At 38.9% G+C, this 26,033-nt stretch overlaps 5 protein-coding genes and 1 long non-coding RNA gene across 10 annotated transcripts; 4 read left to right on the top strand and 2 right to left on the bottom strand.

Moving 5' to 3' along the window:
- Positions 1 to 723: 723 nt before the first annotated feature.
- On the bottom strand, positions 724 to 1,506 carry LOC109611431. The gene is made up of 2 exons (XR_002193799.2): positions 1,241 to 1,506; positions 724 to 1,177 (listed from the first exon to the last, which is right to left on the bottom strand). It is a non-coding gene; the product is annotated as an uncharacterized LOC109611431 (long non-coding RNA).
- Positions 1,507 to 5,326: 3,820 nt separating this feature from the next.
- Positions 5,327 to 8,642, top strand: LOC105286071 (GRB10-interacting GYF protein 2). 3 transcript variants are annotated; one of them, XM_011350711.2, is made up of 3 exons: positions 5,327 to 5,593; positions 5,862 to 7,131; positions 7,233 to 8,642. In XM_011350711.2, the coding sequence occupies exons 2-3, from the start codon at positions 5,894 to 5,896 to the stop codon at positions 7,375 to 7,377; spliced, it is 1,383 nt and encodes a 460-aa protein (XP_011349013.1). In that variant the 5' UTR covers positions 5,327 to 5,593; positions 5,862 to 5,893; the 3' UTR covers positions 7,378 to 8,642. The 3 variants fall into 3 exon arrangements, with proteins under 3 accessions (XP_011349013.1, XP_011349014.1, XP_011349012.1); XM_011350712.2 differs by having other exon boundaries at positions 7,250 to 7,374; XM_011350710.2 differs by having other exon boundaries at positions 5,862 to 8,642.
- Positions 8,643 to 9,097: 455 nt separating this feature from the next.
- Positions 9,098 to 13,698, top strand: LOC105286070 (WD repeat-containing protein 3). Of its 2 annotated transcripts, XM_011350709.3 has the most exons (15): positions 9,098 to 9,249; positions 9,423 to 9,609; positions 9,700 to 9,909; positions 10,042 to 10,239; positions 10,322 to 10,495; positions 10,622 to 10,827; positions 10,898 to 11,030; positions 11,116 to 11,306; positions 11,389 to 11,584; positions 11,677 to 11,880; positions 11,973 to 12,242; positions 12,351 to 12,593; positions 12,687 to 12,853; positions 12,930 to 13,152; positions 13,421 to 13,698. In XM_011350709.3, exons 2-15 carry the CDS (start codon positions 9,439 to 9,441, stop codon positions 13,583 to 13,585), a joined length of 2,751 nt encoding a protein of 916 aa, XP_011349011.1. In that variant the 5' UTR covers positions 9,098 to 9,249; positions 9,423 to 9,438; the 3' UTR covers positions 13,586 to 13,698. The 2 variants fall into 2 exon arrangements, with proteins under 2 accessions (XP_011349011.1, XP_026823941.1); XM_026968140.1 differs by lacking the exon at positions 9,098 to 9,249 and having other exon boundaries at positions 9,412 to 9,609.
- A 41-nt stretch (positions 13,699 to 13,739) lies between these two features.
- LOC105286069 (KICSTOR complex protein C12orf66 homolog) lies at positions 13,740 to 17,416 on the top strand. The gene is made up of 9 exons (XM_011350708.3): positions 13,740 to 14,170; positions 14,275 to 14,421; positions 14,672 to 14,823; positions 14,887 to 15,027; positions 15,108 to 15,246; positions 15,344 to 15,537; positions 16,532 to 16,682; positions 16,919 to 17,029; positions 17,103 to 17,416. Exons 1-9 carry the CDS (start codon positions 14,090 to 14,092, stop codon positions 17,271 to 17,273), a joined length of 1,287 nt encoding a protein of 428 aa, XP_011349010.1. The 5' UTR covers positions 13,740 to 14,089; the 3' UTR covers positions 17,274 to 17,416.
- Positions 17,417 to 17,691: 275 nt separating this feature from the next.
- On the top strand, positions 17,692 to 18,443 carry LOC105286066 (26S proteasome complex subunit SEM1). Of its 2 annotated transcripts, XM_011350706.3 has the most exons (4): positions 17,692 to 17,800; positions 17,882 to 17,979; positions 18,042 to 18,138; positions 18,317 to 18,443. In XM_011350706.3, exons 2-4 carry the CDS (start codon positions 17,895 to 17,897, stop codon positions 18,366 to 18,368), a joined length of 234 nt encoding a protein of 77 aa, XP_011349008.1. In that variant the 5' UTR covers positions 17,692 to 17,800; positions 17,882 to 17,894; the 3' UTR covers positions 18,369 to 18,443. The 2 variants fall into 2 exon arrangements, with proteins under 2 accessions (XP_011349008.1, XP_011349007.1); XM_011350705.3 differs by lacking the exon at positions 17,692 to 17,800 and having other exon boundaries at positions 17,807 to 17,979.
- Positions 18,444 to 18,507: 64 nt separating this feature from the next.
- Positions 18,508 to 23,528, bottom strand: LOC105286068. The gene is made up of 9 exons (XM_011350707.3): positions 23,236 to 23,528; positions 22,226 to 22,941; positions 21,830 to 22,145; positions 21,425 to 21,762; positions 21,136 to 21,361; positions 20,700 to 21,041; positions 19,614 to 19,767; positions 19,364 to 19,527; positions 18,508 to 19,274 (listed from the first exon to the last, which is right to left on the bottom strand). Exons 2-9 carry the CDS (start codon positions 22,867 to 22,869, stop codon positions 18,975 to 18,977), a joined length of 2,484 nt encoding a protein of 827 aa, XP_011349009.1. The 5' UTR covers positions 22,870 to 22,941; positions 23,236 to 23,528; the 3' UTR covers positions 18,508 to 18,974.
- Positions 23,529 to 26,033: the final 2,505 nt, after the last annotated feature.

Consider the following 26,033-nt stretch of genomic DNA (forward strand, 5'->3'; position numbering starts at 1 on the left):
ATTTAAGCGCACGTATTCCTTGTCGCGATGCAATTTTGAGACGTAAAAGTTTCAAAACAGGAAACCATGACGATTATTAAATTATCAACGAATAGAAATAAGGAAACCAGTATCTCTCTCAATGTAATCGATGTAAAACCATATGCATTAAGTGTCAATAATTAAAAACTGGAGCGGTCGCGATATCTATTAATGCGTAATTTTAGTTGCAAAATTATGATTGAATACTTCAAACGTTCGTGTTCGATTATTTCACGATATTGTGGCCTTCGACAGGCTTCGCTGCAGTTTCGAATTCAGTTTAATGGACTTCATACCATCCTCCCAACCGCGTATCTCCGACCGTGAATGAACGTTTAAAAAGTTGAAAGCTATCGCGGCGATCGTATAATTTATTAACGCGAGAAAAAATATTTACTAATTCCGGGTGGTGCCAATTCTTTGCGGGGATTCGTATGCCGTAGGTATTGCTTGATACGGCACTCGGACAATCACGTGTGTCCGCGGTAGAACATTAAACCGTTAAATGAAACGGTGGGATACGTCATTAAATTGTTACGCAGTTTATATGAATAAACTAAATCTTTAATCATCCTCTCTACATTACGCTTTGTGTAACTATGAAGAAGTACTGTATTGCGCTAAATAATTCTTTACGTTGAATAGTTTTAGTTTAAAAATACATGGAAACGTTCAGGCGAGGATTTAAATAAAATTTTGATGTATGCCATTGCTCATTCAGCGATTATTATGTATGCACAAATCTACATATGGAAGCATCTACTACCACAAGAACTAAACAAATCGCACTGATTTTAATATCAAAGCGCCCACCACCTTAAATTTTGTTTTTATTTATCACTCACTAAAACTGCACAGCAACTCAGGATCGGAATTTGCGTTTGAAACAGAAATCATTTCGATTAGATTCAGGTAATAAAAATACATTAATTCCTTTCAAATGTATGCAAAATATTAACAATCTCTTTGAAATCTTAACCCTCAAAATTTGATTCACTCAATAGACGCATTAATTTTCGCTCACAAATAGATACGCAATGACATTTCTAAACGTATCTGCGAGTCGATCCTGTTCGATCCGAGTCCTCCGAAACTGCGCAAGTCCGGCACTGTAGAAGGCGTGTTGCAAGTGCGTATCCTTCGATTAAATGTGCACCTTAAATCATTCATACAGTAATTAAGTTTAAGTAATTCGTACATTCGTGTCGCGAAACGTTACCTGAGCATCATGGCGGGGTGGCCGGTGGCGGAGCGTGAGCGCCCTGAAGTTGGCGGCGAGCGGCGCGGCAACGGCGACGAGTGGAATTCGCTTACAATTAGGTTAAATTAACCGAACGGCGGATTCGCGCAATTATCGTAAGATTCCGAATAATTCTATGTGGCGGGCATCGTTACGAGTTGCCGAGCGATCCACGCGCGTGCTACGTACGTTCTATCGATATTCCTCGCGTATGAAACGCATCAAAATGTTCCGACAATCGGCGATACGTTGGACGGTGCACTACAAGATACTCGAGAGTTCGAGACCAGTGTTGATAGAAATGACAACATCCGTTCCAGCTTCCGTCGTGCGAGCGCGATTCGCGATTCACGCGTGTCGCTCGGATATGAGATTGAGCGATGCAATTTCCGGAAGGAACGCGGCCACGGAAGAACAATGATAGAATGCCGAGCGGAATAGTCAAGCACACATATGTATTCTCAAAAAAGACAAGAGAAAAGAAAGAAAATCGAAATTTAAATTGGAAATCGAATTTTTATTTATATTTATTCTCAGATTGGCGGTATTTATAAAGAGGTGTTTGATATTGAAAATAATTTTTTGGCAGAGGAAAAAAAATAATTCACTCTTTAAATTGATGAATGTAAGAGAACGCTCTGCCGGAGCGTTTCTAGCTCTCTATTAATCTCGAATAAAATGGACCTTCTGCAAGCGCACAGTTGCGCGTTGTTCAGAAAAATACATAGACGGCTGTAGACCCTAAGAAATTCACGTGAAGCGAGCCCCGGCACATTCGCGATAATAAAGCGTATCATCGTAGCACGCTGCGCGTTCGCGGCAACCACCGAGTTTTTCCGAGAAAAGACAACCTGGATTGATACTTTGTGGCATTCTATTACCGTGGTTTATAGCTCGTGTTACAATTCTGAAATGCGTTACACCACCGAAGAACTAATGGTATTCCGTGAGAGAAAACGCTCGACCAAAATATTCATATTAATATCAATAATAATTCTTCCGACCTAAATTATTTACAAGTATGTTCTCTATGCTAGAATAGCATCCTCCAAAATGGAGGCTCTAAATTGTTCAAATTATTGAGTGTTTTAATTGCTCCAGTTTGATAGAACAAGCAAAAAGAATATTTCGATGGGGCAAACGGCGGGAAACGGCGGCGTGAGCTGAATGACGAATCGCGAACATAAAAAGGTATCATTGATGTCTGCTGCCGATCGCTTCAGCGGGAATGTCTTCTTATACCCAAGTCCCGATTGGTCCCAGCGCGGACTCTTTATTAGATTTAGACCTTTAATAATTCCGTTAAAATGACGAAATCGCATCGCGACATTTCGTTGACCGATTTTGCATGCAAATTTGACGGTCGCCGCGAATGCAAGCGAATAAAACCCCGTAAATTAGTAGGCGCTACTTAGTAGACTACTTGTATATAAAGAATAAGGCTTTTATATATCTATAAATTATATACCAACACACTATGTTTTACATATACGTATAGGTATTTCTTCTTGAAAAATATAGTACGTTAAACGCGTTTTAAGCACGGAGAAAATATTGTTTATAGATAATAATATCATGTATTTGGTGTGCCTTTCAAAGTTAACCTAATAACTAAGCATCGGAAACGTATCATGCAAATTTCTATATTTAATCACTTCAAACTCACCGTCTCGGATGATTCATGATAATATTCATTTAACACACGATACATTTAACGAAGGCACGCATTAGCATCCGCGTGTCCAATTACGCGCTCGCAAGGACATCGGAATAACTGAAGATGGTGATCGTTTTCTCCGGGTATCATCGAATATCGATAAATCTCGCCCGCGGGCAATACCGGCACGTATATCTTCGCACTTTTTGCCCGCCCGATCGGCGCTCCTTCCAAGAATACGATCCTCTATCATACACCATTAATTATCGATGCGATGCATAACGATTAGTTTTTTCCCGCTGACTGTCGCCAAAACGCGCGTCCGTATCCGGACTGGTGCACTGGTGCATCGCACGTCACTAAACGTCAACTCCAAATGGAAACGTCTTAATTATCGGAGCACGTAGTATCGGGGGACAGAGCACCCAGGCGCGTCCGCAAAAACTGTCAACCGGCCCGCGAGCAGCCAGGGAACCGGGACAATAAGGAGAGATACTTATACAGGACGGAGGCATTCGTACGCTATATAAGTATATCGAACCGTTTCTCGTCTCACCACCAAAAGCAAAGACGTTTATCGTTGTGTCGCAAAGAAACTCGCGGTGATGCGGGACTGCGTGGCGATAAACGCGAGAAAACCAGAAGACTCAGCGGATGACAACACCGCGGGAATTGGGAGAGATTTCGCGCGGGATTGCGAGTGGTACTCTCCTAGTACTTTATAGTTACTGATATTTAAATACAAAAAGAGTGAACAGACCTAGGCTTACAAAACATTTTTTAAAAGAATCTAACGATATTTACTAGGATCATGGCTTCAAAGATAAAACAAAAATAATAAGCGCCATGTTTGTGTTTCTTTTTAAGAAAGGGAATCACATTTTTTTCCATAAATACGACAAAAATTCTGCAACTTCCTTATATTACAATTGTGCTTTTTGGAATTCCGCAAACTTCATTCTAGTCTCATGTTCTGCGGGGAAATTTGTATTCTCATTTGATGGCATTTTTGGATATCAGTGTCTTTTTTTTAAATAAGTAAATAAAATGTAATTATATTATATCTCTTATATATTATCACAACGATGTTTTGATATTTCGATTATTATTCTCGTAACGATGTTATCTTAAATTTTTTCCCCGCACCAAGTTACGCTGTAATTGGCGTTTTTTTGTACCTTTTTAAAAAAAAGATAAGTTTTATACGGATTTTATCTCTCGCGATACAAGTTTTAGTATATTAGATTTTATAAGTTAGCGTAATATGCTTATTTGAATTTAAAGCATCCATTTATAAATACAAATTAATGCTTCTAATACATAAATGTTTACAACAAAAAACAAATTGAAACACGAAAGCTAACATAGATATAGAATCCTATTAAAACCCACTTCCTGACGCTAGATGGCGAATACTAGAAGTACAACAAACGTTTTAATTAGGAGAGTTAAGGGGATGCTGGAGTTGCTAGTGAACTATTTTTTCACTATAGCGATGGTAATTGCAGTTTCGAAAATTCTCTTTATTGCTTGTGCAGAATAAAAAATCCTTTTCCACAAATGAAGTATAGATAGAAAGAAAGCCCGCTCTACAGAACTTTATATTCAAAATGGAAAAAAGTTAGAAAAGACAAATGCAAGTTTTTAACTTTTTTCCATTTTGAATATAAAGTCCTGTAGAGCGGACTTTCTTTCTATCTATACTTCATTTGTGGAAAAGGATTTTTTATTCTGCACAAGCAATAAAGAGAATTTTCGAAACTGCAATTACCATCGCTATAGTGAAAAAATAGTTCACTAGCAACTCCAGCATCCCCTTAATGGCGGAGCACGATACACATGCTCTGTTTCTGTGTAGTTTAATTAATTTGTTAGTTGATAAGTTGTTGTGTTGTATCGGCGGGCGCACAAAACCCAATTGCCTTAAGGCAGGGTAATTTTTATTTTGAATAAAAAAACGTTTTAATTAATTTATTCGGAAACACAAACGATTCCGCATCGATTAAGCCTATTTTGAAACAAAAATTGTAATTTACCGGTTATCTTGACATTAAAAATTATTTTCGTATTTACATAGAAAATATTGTCTAACAAATGTTTTAATTAATCTAACAATCAACAACAAACGACTAACAAACGATTCGTATAAACAAAAATGTTTAAAGTCGAAGTTGTCCGGCTAACTTTATTGAGGTCAATTTGCAGGTGCAGATGATAAAACTACTGCAGCTCAACAGTTGGACAATGTCATTAAATTCTCCACTAAATGACGCTCCGGATTGGTCAGCGGACTCAATAGTTGAACAACGTTACTAGATTTTCCGCAAATGACCAATCCGGAGCGTCATTTAGCGAAAAATCTAGTAACGTTGTTCAACTGCTGAATGCAGCAAATATCTGCTCTGGAGTTCACCCTCTAGTTTATTCGCCTTAGCAATGACGAAAGATGTGGATGGACGAGCGGCGCTCGATGTGCGGATGAATTTCGGCTAGAGTCTTTCATTTAACTCGATGGGTGCTACATTCGCGCACGATTTACAGCATTGCCATGTGACATGAAGACAGGAACGGCGAATGCGTCGAGCACGATGCTGGAAGACGTCGCGGTAATACGTGACTCCAAAGTGCCGTCCACGCTGCCATCTTGAGTCAGCTGTCAAGCAGACGATACGCAGGTAAATATAATAATGCACGCACAGGCCGACCGTTCAGTTTTATCACTTAATCGTTAATCATGATTCCACTGACGGTTCACGCAACAATTTTATTGCAGACAATTGTCGAAATCTATTTGTATTTTCCATTGCAAATACCTTCCTTGATACTTTTCAAAGTAAATAAAAATTTACCTGCGAACGCTACATGGGTGCGAATGTAGCAGCAATAAAAAAAACATGATATTATTTACAATGAGGCAGTGTTTGAGATACCGTGTAATTTCAGCATCTATTGCACCACCTGGTCTTCGAGGGGACATGGAAATATCTGAAAGCGACATACAAGGAAGAAATCAACCAGCGGGCTTGATCTCCGTTTACGTTAAGCAGGAAAACGACGAGTCTGAGACGGATCTCAATGAGGTCGAGATAATCACAGCGGCGCAGCATTTTTGTGCCATCGAGATTAAAGAGAGCAAAGACTGTAAAGTGATCAGTCGGAAAGCGATCGATAAGGACTGCGCGCAGAGCGACACAAATGTTTCCAACACCGCGGATACTGCCGTAGGCAATGCACAACACGCCGAGGGCGACGACGGCATCGCTAGTAACGTGCTGGCGAATCCAATTTACTTGGATGCTCTAGATCCCGATTCCATAAACATCGAATTCCAGAAGCAGCAGCCAAACACGGCGACGGAAGTGTTCGTCAGGAACGGTGAACAGGTACCGACGAACAATTATAATATATCCGCGGTGACGATATCGAACGAGTTCCTGAACGGGATCAACATCAACATAAAGAAGGAGGATAATCACGGTGACGATCACGGCACGTTGTATACCACGGAATGGTTGTGCGACGGCAGCAATGATGCCGGCATACAATTGAGAGTATTAAAAGACGCGAAGCAGAACATACAGATTCCCATTCGTGTCGACACCGGTGCGATCGCGGTAGCGAAGCGACGTAAGGGTCAATTACTAGAGGGCGAGGATACTTTGGAGCAGGAGAAGGCCAAGATATCCAGGAGATCGAAGAAGCACATCAGGCTAAAGTCCACCGTGCACCAAGACTACCGAGAAAGGCTGAGGAGAAAGGCTGAGTGCATGAGAGAGAAACGGAAGAAGCTGTATGAGCAAGAGAGCGAGGAGCAACGCTTGGAGAGGCTGGCGAAGGAGGCGGCGAAGAGACGGGAGATGAGAATGTACTACGAAACGCCGGAGCAACGGAGGAAGAGACTCGACGCCGAGGCGGCGCGAAAGAGGGAGTACAGAATGTACAACGAGACGCCGGAAGACCGAAGGAAGAGACTGGACCGCGAGGCCGAGAGGAGGAGAGTCAAGAGGCTGTCGATGTACGCGAGTGAGACTCCGGAACAGAGGAGGGAGAGATTGAACAAAGAATCGGCAAAGCGAAGGGAAGCCCGACTGAATCAGTACTCTAAAGAGACGGAGGAGGAGAGGAGGCAGAGATTGCGAAGGGACGCCCTGCGGGCCAGGCAAATGAGATTCACGCGATCCACTGTCGAGACGGAAGAGGAGCGTAGGCAAAGGTTAGTAAAGGACGCCCTTAGAAAGAGGGAGGTAAGGATGCATGGGAGCCATACGGCGAACAATAATTTCACGGAACTCCGAACCGTTCGCAATTTTCAAGAATTGAACGATGTGCAGATGAGGGACAATTCGGAAAATCAGTTGGACAGCCACTACCTGAGCAACTGGATGATGTGGTTCCAGAACACATTGACACAACCGGTGCACAATGGAGAACAAATCGCGGAGTCGCAAGCGCAGCATAACAGATAACTTGCCGCATTCTCCTACGCTACGAATGTGTTTCCACGAGTTTTTTTATGTACAGCGATGTATGTAGCGACAAGTCTGAATGTACTTTACATACTTTACGTATGTTTTCTATACAGTTTTTGAACGCGAAGCGATCGTAACGACAGAATTACCACTATACCACTATGCCAGTGTAATTACTTGTAAAGGACTTATGGTAGCAAGATAAATTATGATTAGAATCACTTTATAACGCTAGGGTGCAAATAATTACGTCATTTTATCGCTATTAAAGACAATTGCTTTAATTTATTTCAGTGCATTAAATTTTGTAATATTTTACAATAAAACATCTTGATGATAGACAATTCAGAAAAAAAGAACAAATGAAAGTGGTTTTTCAGTCTTTGTCGAAAACAATGCTGGATGTAGTAACGATTATTAAAGCTGTTCTGGTCGTAAAAAAATATGAGGTAGGTTTTCACGAACTAACATGTAATATACGATATTCGATATTAAGTGTGGAATAAACTTCGTCAATGCATTGACGCGATGAAGCGAATGGAAGTGATATATTAACGGAAACAAGAGAAGCAATTCTTGCCAGTGCCTTTTATTCAATGTTCAATAAAATAAGTATCCAGACTGAATTCATTAATATATGGCACTTGAACATATGAGTGAATGATTCTGGTGAAAGTTTGACTGTCTCTTGTGCTATTTGTACAGTTACTATGTACTTCTTTTTACTCTACAGTTCCTTTATAATAAATAAAATTACATTGTGTTATTATATGTATTGTCTATTTCCTACAAATGGCAATTGAAGATTGAAAATTCGCGATAGCAAGCGTTTTCAAAAGATTCTGCATTTAAATAATCATAAGTGTTTCTCATTTGTAATGAAATATGTATTACGTATGTATAATTACACGCGCATGCAAGAATTAAATATTGCAGACTAGTATCTCTGGGACTTGACGACATGAAATTTTTGTTTTCCTACGAATATTTGTTATAGAAATTTTATGTAATGCAATTAGTTTTTTTTCTAGGTGGAGTCATTCTAAAATCATTCTAAAAGCATCTTCATTTTTTTAATCGACAATGCGTATAAGTATAATAAATTTCCAATATGTATAGCCAGCATCATATCAAGATTATAATGAAAAACCATGTCAAATATCAAAACATTTTGTAATAAATCCTTGAAATTGTGCCATTCACGTATTAATAATGTATCTGTTCAATGGAAAAATAAACGTTGCATTGCAGATAATAACAGGCATATTAAACAATAAAAGATTTTTCTTTATCGCTTTTTACTCTGACATTACGTTTACTTCCAACTACGTGGAATACACTCCTTCACTGCCCAAGAAAATTAATATTCTATTATATTCTTAAAAAGTAATTTCGTTAATTTAGTATGGAAGAATATATATTCACAATAAATGTTTTCTTCGCATTGTCCTGATCACTCATTGTAATAAAAACTTTTCTTAGGAAAAATAATTTCCAAAGATTTGCTCACTCTAAAATTTTAGAGGAGAAAAGTTCGGAGCTGCGTTCGGAAACATCACCCGAGTGCTCCAGTTATCATTGTGTTCATTCGCTGAACAACAAGGATAAAATGATACACTGGGGCACTCGGGTGATGTTTTCGAACGCAGCCCGGAAGATTCATTCAAGAAAATTTCCCTATATAAATGCACAAGTGGTAAGCCTGGAATTCATGAAAGTTGTATGTGCTACACGTGTGTATGTAATTCAAGCGTGAGCCTCAGTAATTAGCCTCTCAAAGAGTGTTTTAATTTATTTACGATCTATTTTTAAAACAGTAATTTAGCAGAAAATACAATTAATTTTTAATTTCGATAATTAATGTAAGTAAAGTATTAATTTATTTCAGATATATATTTAATATCGTAAAATAACATTGTGCATTTAATCTCACTAGACAGATCTAATAATTTTTGTCATATTTATCATTATCCTTAGTTTCATAATATTTAAAATATGGTAATGTGTACATTCGATAATCTTCTTTAAATTCTAGTCAAACCGCAAATAAAATGGGCTTAACCAAGCAGTACTTGAGATACGTGCCGGCAGGTAATACAAACATTGTTGCAAGTTCCAAATGTAATATTGTTTTTGTAATATTAGAGGGCCAAGAAGGCAGATTTGTAGCTGTTGGTGCATGTGAACACGTATATATTTGGGACTTGCGACTTGGAGAAAAGGTAATTTGAAAAAAAGATAGGAAAAAGTTTAATAAACGTATGCAATGTGTCTATTTTATGCTATTGTATCATATACTATTTTAATTTCAGGCACAAGTATTATCTGGAGAAAAAGCATGTGTATCACGTTTGGCTGCATCGCCCGATAAAAGGCACATTGCAGTCGGTTACGCGGATGGTACAGTGAAAACCTTTGACTTAGTCACTGCTGAGAACGTTAGTATATTTGTAGGACACAAATCTGAAATAACAGCATTAGCGTACGACGCTTTAGGACATCGCTTAGCTACTGGTTCTAAGGTAAGGAGTTTTTTATGAATATAACTGTATAAATTTTGAATATGTAGGATATATTTTTATTTATATTATTTATTATTTATTATTTTATATTATTTGTATTATTATTATATTTATTATTATGCTTATTAACAGGATACCGATATCATTATTTGGGACATTGTGGCAGAAACTGGAATGTGTCGGCTGACAGGACACAAGAACGTCATAACTAAAGTGGCATTCATGAAAGAACATAACATCATTATCAGCGCCAGCAAAGATACATTCGTAAAGTTTTGGGATTTGGATACAGAACATAACTTTAAAACGCTTGTCGGACATAGATCAGAAGTAAGTTACTTGGTTTTACCTTCGTATCATTATCATTTTACTTTTAATTGTATATCTGATTTGATATTATTTTACTGTGCAGGTATGGAGTTTCGTTCTAGTAAACAATGATCAATATTTAATAACAGCATGCAATGATAATCAATTGCGTGTGTGGAAAATAACTTTCCTCAACAACAAGGCAATTGAGTTTGACACTGCTGTGAGCGCTTCAGATCCCAGTGAGGAGAACGAGGAGAGCGTGGACACAGATATGGTACATATTTATCCTTGCACGGATTATATTTGCTGCACTGAATTTTCTGGACTGAGAGTATTATTTTTAAAAGATTCATGTAGCGTATTTAGCGTACGAGAATGCTTTAGAAATGTGTGTTTTTAGAAATATCCTATGAAGTGTGAAAAAGTTGCTTCCATGGTAAGAACTGTGAGCGGCCGAGTCGTCTCACTGGAAGTCGATTTTACGGGTAAAGTTATTGGATGCTACGGATCAGGAAGAGCCATAGAATTATTTTATTTGCCGCCTGACGACGTGGTGAATAGTAGATTCTTGAAAAGATTAAAGAAGCAGAGACAAAAGGCTCAGCAGTAAGTTGAAATTTATTTATAATAAAGTCTAATCTATTTTTACAAACATGTATATATATTTTTTCTACAGAGAGGAGAATAAAGGCAAGGAAGTGCCTAATGCACCATCTCTGGAAGATGAGATAAAACGCCTATCCGTTGTTCAAGTATCCGGCAAAGTGAAGGGACTTGATTTGATTGTGGGCAAAGAAAACGAGCTTAGAGTCAGTAACAGCTTGCTTCGTGTGACTTGAACTTAAAGCTTCATTCAAATTTCACTGTATAATCCGTTTTTATTTTATTGCACAGTTATGCGTCGGGCTCCATAACAATTCAGTCGAATTGCACTCCCTGCACACAGAAATGAAGAACACGGAAGCAAGGTGTTTACGTTCGATAACGGCGCACGGACACCGCGAGGATGTTCAAGCTGTCTGTTTCAGCTCGGATAATCTGGCGTTCGCTACTGTCAGCGGAGATTCCGTGAAATTGTGGAACAGGTAGTGCTTCTTACAAAGCGTTTATATTTTTAGTAAGTAATAAACGTTTCAATTTCTATAACATGATTCGCATGATTCGCAGACCAACACTAGCGTGTCTACGCACAGTATGCACAGGACCCGCTTTGTCGGTAACATTCGTCCCGGGTGATAGACATCTGATTGTCGGTCTGAGGAACGGTCAAATGCTCATCATCGATATCGCATCCGGCGATATCCTGGATTCTATCCCGGCCCATTCCAAAGAGCTCCTCAGCATAATGTTGCTCCCCGATTTGGTAAGATATCTTTAAGCAACGCAACATCTTTTTAATTATTATTATATATAATTATTATTTTATATCTGATTGACTGATTTTGTTGCAAACAGAAAGGAGTCGTTAGCGGCAGCAAGGATCAAACGGTGAAATTTTGGGATTTTGAGCTGATTAACGGGGTGCTCTCTGTTTTGCACACGAGAACGCTTAAACTCGAGGAGAGCGTGCTGTGCGTCAGGATAAGTCCGAACAATAGATTTGTTGCCGTTTCTCTGGAAGACTGCACCGTTAAAATCTTCTTTTTGGACACGTTTAAGGTATCGTTACTTCAAACGCACTATTTATACCAAATGCTATTCTTTTAATTTATGAATTTTAATCTTGTACGAACACTTTATTTTTATCGTAGTTCTTCGTATCGCTTTACGGACACAAGTTACCTGTACGGTGCATGGACATGTCCAGCGACTCCACGCTCATAGCAACCGGCTCTGACGATCGCAATGTTAAGATCTGGGGTCTGGATTTCGGCGATTGCCACAAGTCTCTATTCGCGCACGATCATTCCATAACGGGTCTCTCGTTCGTCCCTGGAACCCATTATTTCTTCACCTCGGGGAAAGATGGCAAGATTAAGCAATGGGACGCTGATATATTTCAGAAGATTATCACGTTACAGGTAATACATTCCGCCGAGTGCTTTATGAAACTGTATATGTGTCAATAATTTTACATGATGTATTTTTTATATTTTTTAAATATTTTATATATTTTTTTCATTTTTTAGGGCCATGCCGGAGAAAGCCGGAATTGCAGCGTTTCGCCGAATGGGACTTACGTAGCATCGTGCGGCTCCGATAATGTAGTCAGATTGTACGAGAAAACTAATGAAACTTTAGTGCTGGAAGATGAGGCAGAGGAAGAAAGGTTACAGCAGGAAGAAGAACTGGCCACTGGCGAAAGCACTGCTGTACTGGGCCAGAAACAGCAAGCGTTACCCTCCAGGAAGACCGTCAGCAGTGAGAAGGCTGTGAGTTGAATCGATCAATCGCATGATTTGTAAGACAGTAGCAAGACATTTATTTCACGTTACGTTATTTATTAATTTGTTATTTTTCTCCAGGCTGAATTGATATTGGAGTGCTTAGAGATATCCAGTCAGTACGAAGCAGAATTGAGAAACGTCGAGTCCACTGACAAAGCGCCACCGCTTCCTCTGTTGATGCAGGCTTACAATTGCACCAACACGGACGACTTCTTGGTGGAAACCTTTAAACGAATTAGAGCAAGGTAAAATAAACACGAGATAGAAGATTACGTTATCAGGAATGCGATGTAATTTATAGGACGTTTCACGTTGTTTTAGCGACTTGGAGGAGACGTTGTTGCTATTGACGTATTCCGCCGCCTGCGACATTCTGCAGAGGCTCCCCAAATTACTGAAAGGCAATTATCAGGTTGAGCTGTTAGCCAGATTGGCTTTGTGTTTGGTACAGGCGCATCACGGGCCAATTGTGGCCAATAAAAATCTCCTGTTCACGTTGGAAATCGTGAAGAAACTCGCCATGGAAAAGATATCCGCTCTGAGGGTAATTTTATCTGATAACTGCTTTCTTTTGTGTCAATTATGAGAATGTGCGTTACATTAACACGTTGACTGTCTACTATAAATAATATAAAATAATAATAAATTTTAATTGTTATAGAATATGACTATACTTGCACCTAACTTTTAGAAAAATTTAACTAACTGAAGTTGGCGTCAGGGACCGGTTTCCCAAAAAATAGCGTGGCAGTCAACGTGTTAAAGTAACATGCAGCATAAATATCTGATGAAATAACAGTTATATCGCGCAGGATACTGTCGGTCTTAATTTGCACGGTATGATCTACATGCAACGCGTTCTTGAGGAACGAGAAGGAGTCCAACTCTTCAAGGACGCCACCAAGAACAGGGAACACAGGAGAAAAGTCAGGAACAACAAGCAGAAGGCTGTAAAGAGAGCAGTCATGAATTTATAAGTTTTGTTAATGATATGGATAATATGAAAAACTTTGTACATATATAGAGCACATTATATACATAAAAATAAACAGCAATTAGACTTTACGCTAATTGGAAGTTCGCTTCACAATCTGTAACGTGTTAAAATAATCACCAATTTGAACTTTGCGCCTCTGCCTCAAAATGCCGAAAATCTGATCAGGTAATGCCAACTTATGACGGCTAAAGTTCGCGGGCAAATCTGTCGAACTTGACAATTCACAGGTATTTACGAAGCTGCGTCCGCATACGTGTGTGCGTGATAATATTGATAAGTCCATTACTTCATCCAGTACTTCATCAACTAATGAAGTACTATGCTTAGTCAAACCGACTCGAGAGCGTATCGTCCTTAACGAGCACCGCAGAAATTGATCCATATGATACGATGTGTATGACATGTCACAACATAACCTCTCTACTATGCAACACGCGTGGTTCGACCGCTGTTTAGTCCCATTTCCTGCAAACGACGGTAGAGGATGGATCACGAGGATGAATTTCTTAATACCTTCTTCACGCAAGTTGCTCAGCTGTGTTCCGACAAAGCTAAAGAATCCGTTGTACGTAAGCGACACAATAAATCAGATTGAATAAATTCAAATTGTCACATGTGCCTGCGCACAAGTGTTATCTGCACTTCTAAGGAAGCATGAATTTAATGCAGGAAAAAGAGAGAGAGTCATGCAGGCAAACGCAAATGGGTCCATGGGGTATGCTTCTCATGCATTTACCACAAATAGCTGTAGCTGAACGCTCATACGCGGATTTAGGCTTTCTTCATACTAAAAACAAAGGCTTCCTTAGGAAAGATGTACGTATCTCGAAAGAAAACTATTGGACTGTAACGAAAGTTCGTAGCGTTATTTTAGTACAATTCCAAGACAAAATATATGTGTGCTTAAATAAATATTCAACTAATTTGCCATCTTTGTGGTGGCTTCATGATTTCATCTTTTTTTCGTTAAAAAATTAAACAACGCTACAGACTTTTTCGTTTACAATTGCAATATATATCAGTTGACAATCGTTCGATTTAAGCTTCGCGTCAATATTCTTTCCAGAATTCTTTAAAGACTGTATATGAGTCGTTGAAGTCTGATTTAAAGAGACTGGAGGAGATGACCAGAGGAACGAATTCCATTGGCACGAACGTCGCGAACGTTTCTAATCAGCTGTGTCAGTTCATCACGGCAAGAATCCAGCTGATAGATTTGTTAGTATACTAGCACCTTGACTTTCTGCCTCTAATCTCATATTTGTAATTATTGTATTACAGTTATGAGAGGATGTACAATATGAGCGTAAGCAGCAAAGTTATAAAGCACCAGGAGCTGCTGCAATGTATAGAAGGAATAGTGGAAAGTCATTTATTGTCCTGTTCTCATTTAGCACTGACCGCTATCAAGACTGGATTAACGTGAGTCTTTTAATAAGTAAATGCATTGACATGAGGTTTTTGTAAATATATAAAAGCACCAACAATTCTCTTCCTTCCAGGCTGGAGTGTGAAATATTGGTGCAGTTAATAAAGGCACAAGTGGAGGTACAAAACTGGAGGTTTCTGCCGACTCTGATGGCTCTTTATGGAGCACAAACGCGAATGTCAGCCTGGGAAAGAACTCTCCAGAGCAAGGAGGTCAGCGATACACGTGCTAAATAGCTAATAGCTTAAAACCAACTTGTCTTCAGTATTCTAATAAATAATTTATAACAAACAAGTCGTAACTTTGCAGTCTTGGAAATTGGGCTTTGGCGCAACGTTTCTCAAGGCGAATCAGCAGCCAGCATTGTATCAGTGGCTGGTGAAACTTCGCGGTGCTATATTAGCCAAGTGTTCTCTGTATTTCCACACGACTCTAAGCCAACAAGCTAATCCAGGCGAGATGAGAAGCATCATGAGCAAGCAAAGCGTGGATTATTATCACAAGTAAGATACATATACTTGTTTTAAAAAAAAGGTACAAAAAAGTATTTATGGAAAAAAGTGTGGCTTCCTTTTTAAAAAAGAAAAAAATTGGCGCTCATTATTTTTGTCCTAACGACAACTTCTCCTAACGATGTTATCTTAGACTTTTTATCCAGTGCCAAGCAAGTACGCGTGTACTTGGTGTACTTTTTTGTACCGTTTTTTTAAAAAAAAAAGTAAGTTTTATGCAGATTTTATCCCTCTGAATACAACGACGAGTTTAGTATATCAGATTTATAAGTTTTTTATTAATGTTTATTTTAATTTAAAGCATCCATTTATAAATACAAATTAATGCTTCTAATATATAAATGTTTACAATACAAAACTAATTGGAACATGAAAGCTGACATAATATAGAATCCTACTAAAACCCACTTCCTGATGCTAGATGGTGAATACTAGAAGTATTCTCTCGTAAGTAATTGTAGCATTGTCTTCCTATTTCTGTGGTGAAATCCTTTCATCTAGATTCCGACGCCCTTGTCGTAAAGTAGGTACCGATAATCAGAATATAATTTTTGGAGCGTTTTAAAACGCGGGCCCACGGGAGGGAGGGGTAATTCATGAAAAACACAAGTTCAGTTATAATATAGGTTTAATCAGTGATGCCAGATTCTGTGCACGGTAGCATGCGGTAGTATGTGGAGAGAATGGTCTCGTGGTGCACACAAGCTACGTATCCCATCCATATGCTCGGGATGTATATATCCATATGTGCGGGGCGGTAACTTTGAGCAATAAAAGGAGACAAAGCTACATAATGATAAATTGTAGCGATTTGTAACTGTGCAGTTACAAATCGAATACCCCTTTTGCCTCCCCACGGTCTCATATTTTGAAATCCGACAGCAGTGTTTCCGACGCTTCGCGCGTTGCACTTGGCGCGAGACCCGGTGTTTCTTGATATTGTTTTGTTGTTAGTACGCAGACTATGACAGCAGGTCTTTTTCAGGATACAAAGCTTTCAGCGAAAACACGACGTGCTAGCGGTACTGATAATCTTCGATTCCCGAGGGACTGAAAATTCAGGTTCTGGGTACAAACATCCGGGAAGAGGAACAGATACATCGGAGAACTTTCCTATTGTCATTTGTTGCCCTAGTGTAAGTGTATATGGCATGAGGTTTCAGTCTTTACATTTTTGCTTTATTTTTATAATCAAAAAATTTCATATATATTCACTGAAAATGTGTGTATCCAGAAAATTCAGGTTCTGGATACTAATTTAATTTCTAGTAATTTTCAAATTTATATTAGCTCGTGTCGAAATAAATGGTACATACAAGATATGATTTTTTGTATTTCTTTGTATATTTACTTTTGCATACATCTTTTTCAGACATTCATGCACAAACCGTCGGTACATTTAGACAATATCCAGAGCAAGATAAAGGAACGTCACGCAGAACTGCTTGCCATGGACAAAGTTATTTATCACAAAAGCACGAAGGTAAAACAAATCTCAATTTCAAAATAATTTTTTCATAAATTAACAGATTGTAATTCACACGGTGTGCCTGCAGGATTTATGTACGTATGCTTTCCACAATAGCGACCTCAGAATGACCCTCGTGGTCGCGTACGAAAATGGCAAGCAAAGAGACAAGGAAACTCACATCACGTCATTCATGACGGATCTTTGCATGCATATCAGGTGCAACAAGATTTACGAGTGCTTGAAGCTGTCGAAGTAACTGCGCGAAAATAAATATATATATATATTTAAAAAATATTGAATAATACCAAAGACCTGAATATGTTGTAATCAAAAACTGGTTAATATCGATATAGTTACGTGAATTATAAAAATTATAAATAAATTTTATATTAAACTGTTTACAAGTATTTTGTAACTGTCCACTCCTTTCCTTTTCGAAACGTTGATAAAACGTAATTTGAACAATAAAGTAAAAATAATTTCGCGTTTCTGAATAAATATGGGAATTTATAATGATCTCATCAGTCAATCTACAGATATCGCTGCGATCACAAATCATAAAAACTTCATACGAATTTCCTTTCTACTTTGCATTTTGGCTGTAGTCCAGTTAGCGCTGCGAATGCTACAAAATATATTCTATCTCTTTTCTTCTTTCAAATGAAAAGAAAGATAGACAGTGTTTCGTAGCATTCGCAGTGCTAACCAGATTAAAGATGACAGTCGGTAAACTTGGCGTTCGAGACGGAAGAGAGACTCCGACAGTCGACACATAACCTCAAGGTACTTGAGTAATTACTGAAAGTCTTTGATTGAAGACTCTTTAAACTTCCTTAAAAAAAAGAGTAATTACTATTTGTCAAGAAATTCGTGAGCAATGACGGAGAATAAAAACGATAAGGCGAAAGTCGATCTCGGTTTACTCGAAGAAGATGACGAGTTCGAGGAGTTTCCTGCGGAAGGTACGCAAATAATAATAATATCGATGATACACGATTTAACCTCGAAATCGCTGATTCATTAGATTGGACCGCAAAGGACGAGGACAACGAGGATATCAGCGTTTGGGAGGATAATTGGGACGACGATGACGTTGAGGATGATTTCAATCAACAACTGAGGTATCGCTTTGCGTAAAATCCATTTATTGATAAAATTCATACGAAAGTAACATAGAGGTTAATTGACGAAAATCTTGAGAATGCGACATTTAAAACGAAGATAAAATTGCTCTAAAACTCTAAAAAAGTCGCGGAAGTGTCTCACATAAGATTCACGGAGTGCTGTAATTTATTTCAGGGCACAGCTAGAGAAACAAAAAGCTACGAGTGAAACGGCCAAGGAAAATTGACCGGGCTTGATTTAGATTTGATGTTTACCTCCTATTACCTTACTTGAATAAACACGTAATTAAATATTAAGCTCACATGTACATCTATATTTTTTACATACATTACTTCTCACAATCTTTGGAATGTAATGACAGAGCTGTGGTTTGTATACTTTGTATAATATGCACCGTACGTTTGCGCAGGAATACACAATTCCTTTGTACAAAACTTAGTCGTTAAATATAAATGCTATAATTAGTAAATCCAGAAATGCATATAGTGCCTTCTCACCAGTGATTTACTGTCTTCGTTACGCTATTCATTTACAATTATCGTCTTCCAAGGAAACACAAATACTTGGCATATTTTTTTGCTGTAAATGTACAATCAGGTACGCAGTCTTCGTTTTTTAAGAAATGTGTGTTTTTCGGTTTTCGAAAAGTGAACAGTCAACATATGATCTACATATGGCACATCAATTGTCTTTACACAAATATTTTGATATAGATATATCTCAACAACTTCCACAATATACAGTACAAACATTGTCGAGGGAATAAAACAACGTGCGGGCCTTGCGAAGTAACTAATCCGCCGTCCGAAGGACAGCTGAACAAAATTCATCATTAATTCGTGGTATGATCCATTTTGCAGGAAATCAACAGCTCGGACACCAATGCATCTAACATTTGCATGTTTACGTCCATGTTGATCCTTTTCATTTCGTAAGAACTCAACAGGTAGCTTAGAGCCTTGTGCACATCGTCCTCACCGAATATCAGTTTCACGTCGTACGAGACCTTCCCTTCTAGTATGCGCAGCAGCTTGTCTTTCGATCGTGCATCAGTTTGACTCGTGACACTCTGCGGTGCGTTCCGCACTACCGAAGAATTGCTAAGGGAGTCGAATAACCGGAGAATCGTTTCCTGCAAGTCAACTCAATTAATAAAAAGCTACCGAGAAGCATCTATATAATTATTCGCCGAGATACAAGAGACGCAAAGATGGACCTTACTTGTAGAACTGGCTCGGAAATGTTTCCAAACAGCAGTTTAGTCCATCTAACGACAGCCTCTTGTTGTAACGTGTTGTTGCTAGCGACGCCAGCTAGAAGCTCGCAGATCAGGTCTATCATCGTACACGTCAGTGTTAGATTGGAGTCCAGCTCGTCCACCTCATCTATGGAACAATTCACTTTTTGTCGTGACGGAAAACCAGTAACTTTACGGACACGATGAAAGGCAATATATCGCTACTGTAGCTACCATCGTAAGAGATCTTAACGGTTTCCCACCAGCAGTCCATCAGTTCCGAATCGCCGCTGGCTTCCATCGAATCCACTGCCTCGTATGCCGTGTCCACTGTGCAGTACTCTGTTCTCTCCGCGATCAACTGCTGCAGTTCGCAGGCCAGACTTTTCTACAAAAATGAAGAAGATAAAGAAAAGATAGAAATGAAGAGGAAGAAGGAGATTAAAGTTTAAGATAGAGATTGATAAAGTAGTAGAAGCAAGGAGAGAATGGAAATGTTTGAAAGGTAAAGAGGAGACTAAAAAGGATTGGAAGAAGATATAGTAAAAGAAGTTAGAAATAATGAAGTTATAATTAAGAAAAAAAGAGTAGAAAGTATATTAAAGATGATAGAGGAGAGGTTGATACGTTAATGGTTATATAGATTAAATAATAGTAAATAAAAATGTAATATTCCTAACCATTCCCTCCACATACTACTGCATGTTACTGTGCACAGAATATGGCATCACTGATTAAACCTATATTATAACTGAATTTGTGTTTTTCATGAATTACCCCTCCCTCCCGAGGGCCCGCGTTTTAAAAAACGCTCAAAAAATTACAAAATGACAAAAAATGATGTATATTAAGAATAAAATAACACTGCTAGACTAGACTTAGACTAGTAAACTTATAGACTAAACTTAATCTACGTGAAAGGTTAAGGATTTCACCAAAGAAATAGCAAAACAATGTTACAATTACTTACGAGAGAATACTTCTAGTATTCGCCATCTAGCGTCAGGAAGTGGGTTTTAGTAGGATTCTGTATCTATGTTAGCTTTCGTGTTTCAATTAGGTTTTTGTTGTAAACATTTATGTATTAGATGCATTAATTTGTATTTATAAATGGATGCTTTAAATTAAAATAAACAAACTTATAAAATCTGATATATTGAAAACTCGTCGTTGTATCGCGAGGAATAAAATCCATATAAAACTTATCTTTTTTAAAAAAAGGATACCAAGTACACTATAGCTTGGTGCTTTAAAATATGTTAAAACATGTAAAATATAACTTGAAATAAGTTCCCGTGTTGGTAGTTCAGGTCCTATTACCGACTTAATGTCCTCGACAAATCTCCAGGGTATATCAGACAGCGGCATTAGAGTAGGCAACGGAGGCGCCTCTTCCTCTTGATCCAGTTCGAAGCCTGGTACGACCACCGTTTTCAGCGTATTGAAGACGCCGGTCACGGTCTTGGCTAGAAGTCGGTCCAGACGAGGCGTCACCGCGTCCGCCTTCTTGCTCGCGCCGCTGCTCGGCCGAAGGAAGTGGCGCAGCTGCGGCGGGCACTCGTTCGCCAAGCGCGTGCACAGTGTCTTCAAGTACGTCTCCAGCTCGACCCTACCGCCCTCGGGCAGCACTAGTTCGGACATCACGCCGGCTAACGACGGAATCTGAAATACACGAGCGTCGCGCGACGACGGCGTTTTAATCTAGAAATAAAAATGGAAACTATAATTTTATTTCTGCGTCACTTATGAGCCTCACCTCTTCCAGGCTGAGATGTAACTGGACAAAGTCGGAATATTGTCTCCTGACGGTAGCGGTGGTCGTTTCGAATAGATCGACCCCGCGCTGCTCGATGTCATCGAACTGTATGCAATAGAACAACTGTTGCGAGCCATCCGACGCGGTGTGAAACTCGGTCCATGGAATCGACAAGTTGGTAAATTGGCTTCCCTCGCATATCACGTAGGACTTTTCCTCAGCATGCCTGGAATTTACATTGTCGCGTGTGTGACGATATCCGTCATCAGGCTAACTTAGTTTTACTAACAATGGCGTGCTTGCTGTAGATTTCTGTTGCAGCAGACTCCTCAGCCTGGCGATGGTCGAGGCGAAATCCGTCGGTTCCTCGTACACCGGAGATATCTTGTCTTCCTCCGATTCCAGATCCGTATCCGATATGCTGTCACCCCAAAGACCTCTGTGTTCCACGGAGAGACCCTCCAGACACAGGGTTGGTCTCTCTGGAGCTGCCGTTGAAGCTGCGCTGCTGTCCTCACTCGTACTGGTCGTGGAATCAGACTTGGGTAGAGATTTTGGCAATTGTTGCGGGATTACAGCTGCTGTCGCGGACGTAATACCGTCGCCCAGGGCAACGGTTATGGTACCCTGAAGAAACGATCAAATTAGTGCACGCTAAATGACAGAACGTGATACGTGATTACTGGGTATGTACATTGACGTTTTGGTTAGCTGGAGGGGTGGCCACTTCCTTTGGAGAAGTCTCCAATAATTCCAACAAGCTCTCGATTATCCAATCCGAACAGCTTATCATGTCTATCGTTACTAAGAGCCTCTTTGCTAAAATAGATAACAAAAGCTTGCACGGCAACGAGCTGGTTAGTTCCCACTGCAGGAACTCTTGCGCCAGAACAGTGACTAAACGATGCAGCATATGCTCCAAGGTCGGCGCACTGCGAGAACCGGGATGTAGATATTTGTAAGCCTCTTCCACACTCGCCGCAGCACCCTTCTCGACCCGGCGCAATGCCCTGCGTTAATAAGCGGTGCGGTGATAAGTGACAGACTCTGGCAAAATCTCGGTGATAATTTTCTGAATATAAATATGTACCTGCGGTATTCCTTTAAATGTAATAGCAAAACGTGCGCCAACTTATTGGTAAGTTTGATCTTATCTATTAGACTAATTTTCCATGCAAGTCTAGTCAAGAACTTGCTCAGTAAGTCCTGCGCCTCGTCGGGAAACGACTTGTCATTACTAATATTCTTATACCAAATTTCTATACACTTTGCATTGATTTCCCGCGTCATGTCCGTGACGTCCACCTTTTTCCTTCTTGTTAAGGGAATTTCATTTGTGTCTTGCGGGGTTGCATTATTGTTGCACTTAACATTAGCCTCTTGCGCAGAATTACTATTCTTTTGGTTTTCGCTATCACTTTTTCGAATGATTTCCACATCCTTGCCCTCGTCTATCGAGGAATCTATGCTTAAATGACGTGTCAACCTCGTGTGGATCCACTTGTTCAGAAACTTCACAGTAATTGGACTGTTAGCTTTCAGTGTGAGGCGTAGTAGGCAGCAACTTAGCCATATAGACACAATTGTAACAAATACAGCCCAGGAGATAGAAATGTATATTGGCAGAGGTGAGAGACCCGTCCATCCTTGCACAACTAAGGACAATACTGCAGCTGCTATACTAAAACCTAGTAATATTTGATTTAACCAACTCATTGGTATAACTTTCTCCATTTTGCGCACATATGCCAGTTGCCTTTAAGTAGCTAACTTAAGTGTCACATTTTGTGCTATAGTAACCAGGACCTGTCAAAGAAAAGAAGGATACTGTAAACTTATTTCCTATTTATTTATCCTAAGTACATTAGGCCATAAAATGTAAAAAACTAACATAACTGATATCTAGTATCTAGTATCTTTTTCACTGCAATTTTTAAAGTAATTAAAATGGAATTGATGTGTACAAATATCCTAAATAATACAAAATTTCCATGTACAGACAGATAGCAAATAGAGTCGATAAAATTTGATACAGAGTAAATGAAGGAAAATTTCGCACGGAAGTACAGTGTTCAGTCACTAATAACTGCAAAAACGTACCACGAATCCATTCTACTTTCCGCGCAGCTATTTATTTTACTGCCATTTCTGGCGTCTTCTCGTGGAGGATTAACCTCGCCATTAACGCGATGTAGGTTACGTTACGTCGCGAGAGACTGAGAAAGCTTGCACTTTGTCATCTGTTAGAAATCCATATCGCGCAACGGTCCGATTTTTACGTCGATCTGTACGCGTAGCGGATCTCCATCACAATCCCGCTTTGTGTCGTGCGACGCGGCCATAGATCACGCGTCTTTACGAGATAACCCGCCGTAACTCACTCCTGGAACTGATCGTTACGCGTTAAATCGTATCTCTCGCATCGCGATATTGCCTTGCGATTTATCGCGTTTGTTTATTTATGTGACACTTCACGTTGCATCACACGACTCATTTGCGCGCGTCGTGCTGTATGTATGTATGTAGTACATATGTCGCAGCTGATCGTTAAACGAAACTAAAGTAAGTATATTAGGGATACTTCCGATTCCTTTTACAAATAGTCAAAATCATATGTGTTCCAAATGTTAACCTTCAAAAAATTGATATTCGTAAAACTTACCTTTTTTAAAAAAAAGACTAAAGAATAAAGTTTGCGGAGTTCCAAAACGTAGAATTGCATAAGAAAGTTGCAGAATTTCTGTCGTATTTATATGGAATAAAATGCAGCTGCCTTTCTTAAAAAGAAAAGAAACTTATAGCGCTCATTACTTTTGTCGTAACTTTTTTCACACAAGTAAACAAATAAAATATAATTATGTTAATACATCTCCTACATTATCGCAACGATGTTTTGCTATCTCGATTAGTATTTTCATAACCAATGTTATTTTAGACTTTACCTCGCACCAAGCTACATGTGTACTTGGCATCCTTTTTTTTTTTAAAAAAGATAAGTTTTATATGGATTTTATTCCTCGCGATACAACGACGAGTTTTCAGTATATCAAATTTTATAAGTTTATTTGAATTTAAAGCATCCATTTATAAATACAAATTAATGCTTCTAATACATAAATGTTTACAACAAAAAACAAATTGAAACGAAAGCTAACATAGATATAGAATCCTATTAAAACCCACTTCCTGACGCTAGATGGCGAATACTAGAAGTATTCTCTCGTAAGTAAGTTTAGTCTATAAGTTTACTAGTTAAACTCTAGTCTAGCGAAATATTATTATGATGTAGTGAGCAATTACATTATAGTGTCGAAAAATTTTTTGAGCGTTTTTTAAAACGCGGGCCCTCGAGAGGGAGGGGTAATTCATGAAAAACACAAATTCAGTTATAATATAGGTTTAATCAGTGATGCCATATTCTGTGCACAGTAACATGCAGTAGTATGTGGAGGGAATGGTTAGGAATATTACATTTTCATTTACTATTATTTAATCTATAACCATTAACGTATCAACCTCTCCTCTATCATCTTTAATATACTTTCTACTCTTTTTTTCTTAATTATAACTTCATCATTCCTAACTTCTTTTACTATATCTTCTTCCAATCCTTTTTAGTCTCCTCTTTACCTTTCAAACATTTCCATTCTCTCCTTGCTTCTACTACTTTATCAATCTCTATCTTAAACTTTAATCTCCTTCCTCTTCATTTCTATCTTTTCTTTATCTTCTTCATTTTTCCTATTTCTCCTTTCATTATTATTATCATCTCCTATCTATTTTCTTTTTCTTTTTTTTCGCCTCTTCTTTACCTCTTTCTTCCCTTGACGTCCTACTTTCCTACTTTCCTGTACGATATCTCTACATCACGTGCCACCATCATAACTTGTATACAGAATCGCATCAACTAGAATGTCTACAAAATCCCGTACAAGAGCCATTACTATTAATCAAATGTAATTAAAGATGTTTCAAAAAAACGTGTGCCCGCCGGTGCAGTCCTAATTTTAATGCTCGAGGTGCGAGGGATTTGAAGCAAAGGTTGCGCGGATCGCGGCTGCTGTGCCGGTACGGGCTCTAGAAGCGGCTCTATTTTTGTTATTTCTTAATCTGTATCGCGTATACTCTTCAGCCGCGCCTATTGAGTTACGTTGCACCCCCAGCCGTTGTACGGGTTGAGGGAGGTGCACATGGCCGACACATGGCACGCGCCAAATATAACGGACGCGGGAAAGCTCAAAATACACGAGCGTTAGCCATATATGGTCTAACGTGATCTTTTGAAGCGACGTATACATGCGAAACATGCATTAGACACGTGCAGAAGCAAATCGAACTCAAATTCAACGTCACATTTACGCGTGGGTGGCAACTTTTTCCTCAAAGACCTAATTGGCTTGTATCCTTAAGTTTGAGCTACCACTGAGGAAATAAGAAAAAATCAATGAAGAATGCACTGACTCTCGAAGATTATTATGTAATATACAGTTTTATTATTATTATTAATTGTAAAGTATATATATATATAGTAAGAATGAGTCGCCGGACAGCAATATGAGCCGACGCTAACATGACTGGACATGTTCATCATCATTGATCATATTTCTCGTTGTTGTTGTCAATAATCGTCTGACGGGTGTCACAAATGCCAACTTTACGCAATCAGCGCGCGCGAACGAACATGTATTGAGTTATATATATTGACTTTTGACTGGAAAGTCTGTACGGTTTTAGTGTTGGATCTTGAGGAGGACCACTCATTGCTTGTGTAGCCGAGGAATCCATCAATAAATTCGTTAACGTTCATAAACAAACAGTCGTGTTGTATAACCTACAAAATACAGTACAGTCTGGCAAATGTCTGGTAAATAGCATATATAAAGACGCTTAGGTAATTT

Source organism: Ooceraea biroi, chromosome 3 (assembly GCF_003672135.1).
Source record: "Ooceraea biroi isolate clonal line C1 chromosome 3, Obir_v5.4, whole genome shotgun sequence".
Lineage (NCBI taxonomy): Eukaryota > Metazoa > Arthropoda > Insecta > Hymenoptera > Formicidae > Ooceraea > Ooceraea biroi.